This window comes from Bombus vosnesenskii, unplaced genomic scaffold (assembly GCF_011952255.1).
Source record: "Bombus vosnesenskii isolate JDL3184/JDL3185 unplaced genomic scaffold, Bvos_JDL3184-5_v1.1 scf7180000014056, whole genome shotgun sequence".
NCBI classification, from domain to species: domain Eukaryota; kingdom Metazoa; phylum Arthropoda; class Insecta; order Hymenoptera; family Apidae; genus Bombus; species Bombus vosnesenskii.
The window spans coordinates 101,681-112,761 of record NW_022883345.1 but is presented as its reverse complement, the minus strand read 5'-3'; the positions used below and the strand labels follow the sequence as shown (position 1 = coordinate 112,761).

The following is an 11,081-nucleotide window of genomic DNA, read 5'->3' as shown; positions in this document are numbered from 1 at the left end:
TTAAAAATAATTTGTGTCCTAAATAAAACTGATACAGCAGTTTTTCTTTTAAATCATAAATATTAAAAAAGTGTCAGTAAACATTGAGTATCTAAGATAAACTGTACCTAACCCAACATTGTTAAATGGTCGGTGAATTAGCGTTTATAATTTTCGGAAATATACGATATTGTGATATAATAAATAAAGGTATTATTACGAAGCTATATGAAATTAATAACGATGTATTATAATATTGATTTACATTACTTGCTAAACACGAAAATCATATGCTTTCACTATCAACTTATATAAAAAGGCAGAAAGTAAATTTTTTACTATTACAATAATATAATTATCCGTATGATTATTTTATCTATCACTCAATTTGTGTGTATAGAACAAGCCTTTTTAAAAATAAAATACGTTTATTTAATGTACATGAATTAGAAAATTGAGAATTATAGTAAAAAAGTTTGTCTATTTTATATGTGTCTCAGATAAACAAGGGAGGATTTCATTATACTGTAATATATACAATTCCATTGATTCAAAACTTTTTTGTGATATATTTTTATACTTTATACATATTTTCTAAATATATTACATTTTACTAGTGTATATAGATATAAAAATATTAAACTTGCATGTAATTTATATTAGCTTACAACGGGAGCATTTGATATATTATTTAAATAAATCTAATTTTCATATCATTAGTGCATTATTCGGACTAGCAACAGGTTCAATTTTTCAATGTTGTCCCTGTCTAGTTTCGGAGCCAAGCAAGTGTGTCAACTACATTCTACAATATTCTGACAATATAATGTATTATTTGTGCAATATGTACTCATGGATATATAATAGGCCCCAAACTGCTAACACTAATGCAAATGTCCAATTTTCGTTGCCATTTTTAAAGTGGTTTCAAATTGATTGGACTTTGGCCTCATTGGTGAAAGTGGTGTGGCCATGCGACGTGCTTGATATTATTTAATCCACGGGTTATTATATACAGAGTTTGTGTTTAAGTTTATGTAACAAATTTTGCTACAAAGATAATTAAAAATTATTTGCTTGTTAGTATATGAATGTGTTAAATATTTAATCAACTATAAAAATTATAAGACATAAAATATCCTCTAAATTGAAATTTGATATGTTATTGATAATTAGATCTTACAGTATTTTAGCAGATCCTTGTTATACATATAATGGAGATTGATAAAGAAGTTCCTGAAGAAATCCCTAAATCAAATATGGCTTCTCAAAATGAAAACACTAATGAAACAATTTTGGATAATCAACAAAGCACGTTGGAAATAAATACTGATAATCAAGGTGGAATGTCAGACAGAAGCAATTGTAGTGATATAATGGAAGAAGAAACTATATCTGTTGATGATACAAATGCATACAATGGTTCTACTACCGAAGACTGTATTATGGAATCTAACACAGATAGCATTGCAGCTACAGATGATTTAAGACAGTTTGATGTTTTGGATGATTTAGAACGCCATCCAGATCAGAACTGCTGTGATATGGATTCTGATACCAATGAAAGTATGGATTCTGATGTACCTGATGAAGAAATTGAAGCCATGCTTGAAGAAGGTAAATCTTACTATTTCAAAACAATTTTAAATTCAAAATAAATATTGCAATAAATTTTATTGCTGTTTTGTAAGGTAAAGTATACAAGGTACTGAGAGAGAAAGAGAGATAATAGTTTATAGTAAGCATAACTTATATTAATATGAAAGAAACTTATAAGAATAGGCTAAATTGGAAAACTTATATGTGTCTAAAACAAAATCATAAAAAGAAGACAGAATGATAAGATCATTTGTTATTTCCTTTTATACTTCTTATATAGATCATGCAGCTGCAGAGTATTTTTTTAGTTAAGTATTATATGCTACTATTAGGTTTACCAGAAGAATTTAAAGGCAAAAGAAAAGACAAGAAGGATAGTGTACCATATGAAGAGAAAGTGAAACTCGTCTTGGATGGTGAGTATTTAAATATTTAATATATAAAAAGATTCCAATATTGTATAAAAACTATAGCTATAGTTACTTGAAATTATCAAGAAGTTATATGTAAAGTGTAACATATAAGAATATAACATTTTTTTTTACAGAAATTGGACATAATCACTTTGATGTTTTACCGGAAGGCTGGGTGCAGGTAACACATAATAGTGGAATGCCTTTATATTTGCATAAACAAAGTAGGGTTTGTACTCTTGCAAAACCATATTTCCTTGGACCTGGTAGTGTGAGAAAACACGAAGTGCCTGTTAGTGCAATACCTTGTCTTCAATACAAAAGAGCTCTTCATGAAGAAGAAGAAGAAAGAAAGAAGCAGAAAGAACGTGATCCAAATACAGAAGTGTGTAGCCTCCCTAGTGCAAAAATTGAAACAATTCAAGAAAATCGAGCGGCTCATTCATTAGATAGTAAACAATTAAGAAATTATTGCCAATCGCTATTTCGCTTTAAAGCTATTAAAGTAATGAGATTTCAGTAAGTATATATTAAATAATATTAAAGAAACAATAGTACTCATATAATGGAATAAAACTAGTTAACGAATTTTAATAAACACGCTCCATTATCATTTAGATCATGGTCAGCAAGGAGAAAATTTACAAAAAATAAAAAACATCGTAAACAACTTGAACGTCCTACTTTACCGGATGGAACAAAACTAATAACGTTTCCAGTTAGTAGTTCTGGACTAGCAGGAAGTAGCAGTGGTAATGTCGGAGATGATAGTACTGGACAAAGACCACCAAAACATTGGATAATGAATCCCTCAGGCAAAAGTTATGTTTGCATACTTCATGAATATGTACAACATGCACTTAAAAAGCAACCAACTTACAAGTTTAAAGAATTAGGTAAGTTGCATAAAAAATAATTCTTTAGCTAGTATATATTAAATTAATCTATTTCTTGCATTTTTAGAAAATGCAGCAACTCCATATTCTGCCGTTGTTTGTATAAATGATATGGAGTATGGAAGCGGTTTCGGTAGTAGCAAAAAACAAGCAAAAGCTAATGCTGCGCGGAAAACTCTTGAAATTTTAATTCCTCAAATGAGAGATAAAATTTCTGGTGATAATGGAGGAGATACAGTTTCTGGTAATAACAGTCGAATGATTAAAGCATCAAGGACAAATTCTGATGCAGATTTATCATTCTTTGATGAAATATCGATCACCGATCCACGAGTCGCAGAATTTTGCGCAAAGACAACTGAACCGTCACCGCATGCTATTTTAATCACCTGCCTCCAACGAAATTATGGTCTTGGTGATATGCATATTAATTACTCTGTAAACACATTAAAACATCAACGCAATGAATTTACAATGCGTGTCGGCAAACATGAAGCCACTGTTGTAAGTAAAATTATAATCTATTAAATTATAATTAATTCAAATTTATATAGTCCCATATTTTATCTATTTCTCTTAAAAAAGAATATGCAACATTATAAATGTGTTCTTTTTATTTTAGTTCGCTTTATTTCTCTCATAAAGTACCTTTTAATTGTAACATATATTTGAAATAATTTTAGGTATGTCGTAATAAGAAAGATGGTAAACAACGAGCAGCCCAAGCTATCCTGCAGCTTATGCATCCTCATATCCAGTCTTGGGGATCCTTACTAAGACTTTATGGATCTCGAAGCGTAAAATCTTTTAAAGAAAAGAAACAGCTAGAACAAGAAATCACGTTGTTACAAGGTAAAGCTGCTGTCAATCAACCAAATCACGCTATTCTAAGTAAACTTAGACAAGAAATGCGTAAACTGGCAGAACAGAGACAGGCAATACAACCTATCGGTAAGTTTGTACCGCCGGATTTACCAACTGGATCTGCAGCTAATTTGAACAATGTGGATTTATAACATACTAGTCAACTACTGTGTATCCTATAAATATTAGTTTATTTTGTAAGTTTTGTAAGAAAGTAAACGTTTTTGATTTACTTTATATTTTATGTTTTGAAAACAAGAGTGAAACATTTTATAATATAGTAATTTAAAAAGAAAATGGTGCTGATGCTTATCCATATTTAATATTTTGATATTTTTATTTTTTATGTATCTCGAAATCAATTTTTATAATCAATTAATACAATGATTAAGAGTATAATAAAATGCGAATGTTGGTTAAAAATATTTGGAGATTGTTTTTAAGATTTGGATTTCAAGAACAGTTTTGATATCGAGATATTACAGAATGCTACCTCAATCACATTAGTTTTCTTGCACTGTAAATTGTTAAATGTATTTGACAATATTATTTTTTAAAATCACTATTGTTTCTATACATAAAGGGAATTTAATATTACATGTAAATGATTATTAATTGTATGTTATTTTATATAGAATTACCAAACACATAACGATTCATAAAACATAATCATTTATTTTTAAAGAACTGATTACAGTAAAGTATATTTCAGTTCTATAAACATTAAGGCATCAATCTTGCATATTAATAATGGTTACAATATATTGAAAAGTATTGTAATTGTCCTAATAAATTTGCTAATAGAATTAATAGAATATAAATAAATTATCAAATAGTGCATAAAACATTTACATCACTTATCTTCTTTGGCACTTTTGTATGATTTTTTTTCTATATCACTATTATTCTTATTCTGCATTTATGTGGTATTTTACTAATTATTTAACGATACCACTGTAAAATTAATAACACAAGTATTGGAATTTATTTCAAAGTTTAAGCTTTCGTCGGAAATATTACAATGTATGTATTTCTAAATTCAATAAAAAGGTATTTTCATTCTTTCACCTTAGTATCATGATATTTCTGTAGAAAATACAAACATCAATCTTCATTATTTGTGTATTATAAATTATGGATTTCTTTTGTGTTACCTATGTGTAAATGAAATTTTTGTTTACTTAATTACAATACAATATGTTACATATAAAAATTACTATATAGATAGAAAAATTATGTATTATACTATAATATGGTGACAGTAAGTAATATGATTAATATAATATTCTAATATTCTGTTTAAAACATTGTGAAACTATGTGGAATAGATAAATTTTGTTTGGTATGTGTGTGTGAGTGAGTGCATGCGTGTTTGGTTCTTTTTATAATATAAAAATTGTTACTTTTTGAGATAATATTGTTTAAAAATATTAGATTTACTGATTGTATAGTATACAAAAGCATCGTGTAATAAACAAAATCTTAAACTTTTTATCAGCTGTTTTAAAAACCTTGTTAAATTAATGCAAGATAAATGCATTTACATATATAATAGGCATACGTAACAGGACTAGAATTATAATAATTGTAATAAATTATTTTTAAACGCGCACATGCGTGTGAAACATATTTTTATTATAAAATAAATATGTATATATCATATCCTTTATTTCAAAACATAACTTAAGTTACAGATATGTTTTATAGCTATTTGTAACTTAAGCTACAATATATCCTTGTTTTTTCTAATTTCATTTTATAGACGTTGTTAAATTGAAGCAGTTTTATTGAATACATGTATGTATACTGGTCTAAAAATACATATTTAACAAATATTAAATTTTTTATTTTATGTCATAGGATTTGAAAAGTATAAAACTTTCCTATATAAAATTTTAGAAACTTTTAATCAATTTAAAAAATTGCAATTAAAAAACAATTGTTATTTTACAATTAAATTAATAATTATATTTTCATATGACAATATACATACTGGTGTAGAAATTTTAAATTTTAAACTCAGAATATTTATAAATAATATTTTTACAGGTTTCTCCTGAGATTATTGAAATTGGGAGTGAGAACTATATTTTTATATCTTTTTTATAATTTTAATTTATATATCAATTTAACAAGAATGACTATTATCAATATATTTTATTGGTTGAATGTGAACTTCATTTTACGTGACTGCATATTTTCACATTAACACTACTATTATTATTTCTTGTGTAATTTTATATATATATATAATTAATATCTTTATATATATTATATTAAATATATCTACGTTTATGATTTTCAAATAGTATTTACAATCTATATAAGTATAATATTTGCCTTTATTTTCACACTGACATTTAATGGCACACAAATTATAAAAAATGTAAACACATTATAATATCCAAATTCTTACTAAAACTATAGAAAAAATATATATACTTGTTTATATGTAGCCAAATTTTAGTTAAAAGAATACTTATTTTAATTTAATATTTTAAATTATACTCGGACATAAATATTTTTGAAAAAAAACGAAGATATACAAATATAAATACTTTAAAAAACAATAATTATTTTTTATGTAATTATACAATTTTTATATTTATTATAACGTTAGATAGCCTATATTGATAAAGATATATCAGTACTTTTGGAATTTCATGTACTTGTAACTATTATGTATTAAATGCAAAAGAAATTATCATATTCTAACAAGATAAAACTGAATCTTTTTGTATCTAAAAACATTTGTTTTGTGTTAACTATAAATATATAATAAAGAAAAATGCTATTGCATGATTTTTATACAAGTTAAAGAGATTGTATAACTTTGTCTAGAATATTATATTTTATATCGTTACTTATATTATATGAAATATAATACCAATAGAAATAATAATATCTACCATATGCATCATTATCAACATTTTTAACTTTGGAGGCACGTCAATTCAATTGTTAACATATATTTAAATATAGTTCGTTTTAGATTATTTTAATAATTGATAAATGCAATGTTGCACATATATGAATAATCGTGCTTTTGTCTAATTCTTTTTAATCACATATAATTAAATCTTCTTAGTTATTTAATAGTTGTAATTAATAACTCAAAAAAAATGAGTTACATACTTTTAATTCATTAAACCAATTTAGATACCATTATTAGAATATAAAATACTATGAATAAACACAAAGACATTATGTTCAATAAATCTTCGTAGGATTTTAAAAATTATTCGTTGAAAAACCATTATATAGATTCATCATATGTACTGTTTCCAGAGAGAGCCATTTTTGATAAACTAGAAAGACTTCGACGTGGGCTACTACCAACTAAAAAACTACTGCTAGACTCTGAGAAAATTTTCCGGAAACTGGAAAGTAGACATTGTTATTAAAAATTAGAATTCTTAAGTTTTTCATGTATGAGTTACTTACAATTTACGAATCCCAGATTCAGATGTCTTTTTCCATGGTGCATCATCTGGTTCATAGGGAAGGGGGCCTTGAACAGGAGCATCTTTATCATCCTCAACCCTATAATAATATCAAAGACAATATAATTTCTTAAATATTGTAATATTAAATTGTACTGAAAAAATCTTATTATAATTTACGGAGCAAGGCAAATTATTATTGTATATATGTGAAACGTACGTTTCAGGCTTTGGTCGATATAATTCTAGTTCATCTTCTAAATCTGATACTCTAGCTTTCAATTCATTTCGTTCATGTAAAATTTCTTTCAACTCGGCGGTAGTAAACCTTGGTCTGTCAGGATCATCCAGATCATATATAGCCTTATTTGTTAAATCTGGGCAACCCTGTAATTTACTTAGGTCTTCATTTTCTTTTTTTGCTAAACCAAGGCGGGCACGAAGATTTATCAATTCACGATTTTGATCTTGCAATTGGGCTAAGAAGTCTGCTCGTTCCTCTACTAAACCACGTGCTTGCATTTGGGCCTGACGCTGTTTCCGCTTTAATTCTCGACCGACAACTCCGAGTTTTTCAACCTGTGCTGTCAGCTGTATAAAACGGAACAATAATTTACAATAAAATATATATTATTAGTATCTAAAAAAAAAGCAGAACAGATAATTAAGGAAATTATAAAGTATCAAACATATTACATTTACAAAAACATTACTTAATCACAATTTATATTAGTCACAAATTACATACGAACATAAGTACCAATTTACATTTTCTATTTCTGTATTTTTTTGCAGCAGCTCTTTGTCTCTTCCTCGAATTTGGTCTCTTTGTTTGTCTATCATAGATCTTAAGTGCTGCAATACTGCAATATCAACTTCTTGACTAGCTGTAAAAGCTGGAAATATATTCATGTAACTAATAAGACATATATACAATAGAACATTTATAGCATCGTGTTAGTAGGAATAAGGTTGTTAGTACTTTGTTTACTGCTGTACTGACTATCACTACGTGATTCTTGCAGAGCCTCTGATAATCGTCTATTTTCTTCTTGTAACCTTGTAACCATTTCTACTAGGTCACGAGATTCTTGACGCCAATGTTCTTCAATTTGTTCCAGTTCCTATATAATAAATAAATGTTTCTGAATAAATAAGAAAACGAGCAAGTTCTAAATATTCATCTATCAAATACCTATGCATATGCATCTGTATATATGTGGAATTTATGAATTTTTTAAAATAAAATACCTTTTCAAATCTTTGCCTATCTTCAGCTTTTTCAATTTTATCACTTTCTAGTTGTGAAATCTTTGCTTGTAATTCTTGAACTGTAGTATTTTCACGTTCATTTTTGGTTGCAAGATTTTCCAATAATTCTAATGCATGTATTACTTTTGGCATAAGATTGGTCACAGAGTCTACTCCATATGAATCTATGAGTTTTTCACATTCTTTTCCTATTTCCGATGCAATATCATAAACATCTACAACGGATATGTCGGATACTAGACCATATTCCTCCATATTATGGGTTGTATAATTTCCCAAACAAAAAGGCATGAATACTTTTTATATCAAAGTATATTATATGTGAAGCTGCTGAAATATACAATAATATATTCTAACAGAAATTATGTCAATTACTAACTAATATTAGTTTTAATATATTAATACAATGATTAATTAATTTCAATATTACAATTATTTGTAAAAATTTCAATACCTCGAAATGTGTTACGATCAATTAGTGAAATTAAAAAAGATACAATGGAACGTAACAAAATATTAATATTAATATTAATTTAATATTATCATAATTTGCGTTCAATATAACACACTTTTATATTAATTTAGGCCTGGCGTTAAGAAATTTAAATAATATTCGTTATACAAAAATATAAACGATTAGAACATATACATCGATAACAATTAATGTGTCTGAAAGTACGAGATCATGTCGATTAAGCACAGTTGCAATCAGATTCTATTTAGCGCTATATGGCAGTACTGCAGAGGTTCCACTTTTAATATACGTACATGTACATATAGACGATTTTCATCACAAGCACCGTATGTATCTTTTCGAAGTAATAAATTGAAATAGAAGAAAAAATTAAAGAAGTTTGAAATCGACAATCTAGTGATTCTGGATTAAGCCTAGTCTTCTTTTTGGTACAGCGATTTTCGCAAACTGTATCTATCGGCGAGTGTTAATCAAAGCGATACAATGATTGGACATTTCCAATCGAACGCAACAGAATCGCTCAGTAGTTAAACATTTTCATAATAATATTTTCCCGAGAAACTATAACTCAAAAGTATTTACTTATATGTATTTTTGTATTATATTCAATGTAAAGCAAAATATCGATTAATTCCTTACCTTACATGTAAACTACATTGTTAATTTTGGATGCTCTGTTCTAAAAAAATAGTAGGATACTTGTATACATAACTATGTCAACAACAACAATATATATATATATGTATATATGTTGAAATTTATAAGAATTTAAAAATTGTTTATAAAAAATTCCATATAAAATATTGAATGAATTGATTTTTATTACTCATCTTATTCTTCTTGCGATCTAATAATGATTAAGTATTTAAAAGATAGTTAAAACACAAAGTCATTTTTATTTACACTAAATACATGTATGTATGACAATTCATTTATTATTTAAAATAATAAAGTTAATTTTAAAATGTATTTATTCTTATATTATGTACTTTTAATGGGAGCATTTTATCATTATTGAATAAATATTAGTAATAGATAATAATAGTAACAATAATTAAAAACGAAAATTCTTGTTTTTATAGATTATTCAAAGATCTATTATTTCATATCCATTTTATCTTTTCAACGTTTTAAAAATATACGTATGTACGTATGTATATGAGAATTCTGTTTCATAGAAATTGTGCTATATATTTATATATGTATATTTAATCTTTTGGTATCAGTTTTTATTAAAACATTTTCTATGTAATACAATAATATATATATATTTTATTTTATATTACAATTTCAGTGTACAGTCGTTGTGTAATAAAGATATTAAATTTTTAAAATTTGAACATATGTATATTAAGTTTTGTATAGCATATAAATTCTGACATTAGTAATATCTATCTTACTAAGCAAAAATCAATATATAACAAATGAAAGTTTTCTTGGTGACCACTATAAACTTGTAAATTATACAATTTATTATAACAAATTGTTTGTAACAACATATAACATCTTCAGTTAAACGGGGATGCAAAAATATAAATTCAAATTGATTTTATCTATTTATAAAATAACTATAAAATATAGTTAAATTATTGTCATAATTTTTTTTATTAATATACTTTTAATATTAGCAACATAATTAAAAATGCAAAGATAAAGAATATTATAAACTTAAATATTTAAAATTATGCTATTGAAGTTATATATGCAATTCTGAATTATGAAAATTCTTGAATGATTATTATAAACTACTTTATTACGTAAATTTATTAACAAATTTAAACATAACAATGAACTAAATGATAAAATATTAAAAATATTACATTATATTATTTGCAATATGTTGGCAAGCATATAACATTGTTTGAAAATACTGCATGTTTTCAATAAAGGTACATAAGGTATGCTAATAATGAAATTTGCATTTAAACATTTCTTATGTAAGAAATTATTAAATTATTAATTTACTAATATTACAATGCTACAAATTCGATATTACTTGTAGTCATATAAAATAATATTATTCTACCATGCATTACATGCAAACATTTGAAGCACATTTGTTTGAACTGTTAATAATTCTTTATTAAATTAATATTCATTTAAATATTTGAAACAAAAATAAAACTAGAATACTTTAATA

General features: G+C 25.8%; 2 protein-coding genes across 7 annotated transcripts; one reads left to right on the top strand and one right to left on the bottom strand.

Moving 5' to 3' along the window:
* Positions 1–3: 3 nt before the first annotated feature.
* On the top strand, positions 4–4,026 carry LOC117239481 (microprocessor complex subunit DGCR8). 3 transcript variants are annotated; one of them, XM_033505068.1, is made up of 7 exons: positions 4–189; positions 1,165–1,596; positions 1,911–1,994; positions 2,126–2,510; positions 2,610–2,887; positions 2,955–3,391; positions 3,571–4,026. In XM_033505068.1, exons 2-7 carry the CDS (start codon positions 1,194–1,196, stop codon positions 3,901–3,903), a joined length of 1,920 nt encoding a protein of 639 aa, XP_033360959.1. In that variant the 5' UTR covers positions 4–189; positions 1,165–1,193; the 3' UTR covers positions 3,904–4,026. The 3 variants fall into 3 exon arrangements, with proteins under 3 accessions (XP_033360959.1, XP_033360960.1, XP_033360961.1); XM_033505069.1 differs by lacking the exon at positions 4–189 and adding an exon at positions 616–1,058; XM_033505070.1 differs by lacking the exon at positions 4–189 and having other exon boundaries at positions 1,397–1,596; positions 1,859–1,994.
* Positions 4,027–6,900: 2,874 nt separating this feature from the next.
* Positions 6,901–9,604, bottom strand: LOC117239482 (RILP-like protein homolog). Of its 4 annotated transcripts, none has more exons than XM_033505073.1 (7): positions 9,586–9,604; positions 8,446–8,796; positions 8,177–8,318; positions 7,963–8,090; positions 7,415–7,785; positions 7,196–7,294; positions 6,901–7,131 (listed from the first exon to the last, which is right to left on the bottom strand). In XM_033505073.1, the coding sequence occupies exons 2-7, from the start codon at positions 8,755–8,757 to the stop codon at positions 7,008–7,010; spliced, it is 1,176 nt and encodes a 391-aa protein (XP_033360964.1). In that variant the 5' UTR covers positions 8,758–8,796; positions 9,586–9,604; the 3' UTR covers positions 6,901–7,007. The 4 variants fall into 4 exon arrangements, with proteins under 4 accessions (XP_033360964.1, XP_033360962.1, XP_033360966.1 ...); XM_033505071.1 differs by lacking the exon at positions 9,586–9,604 and adding an exon at positions 9,235–9,565; XM_033505075.1 differs by lacking the exon at positions 9,586–9,604 and adding an exon at positions 9,235–9,565 and having other exon boundaries at positions 8,198–8,318.
* Between the last annotated feature and the right edge of the window lie 1,477 nt (positions 9,605–11,081).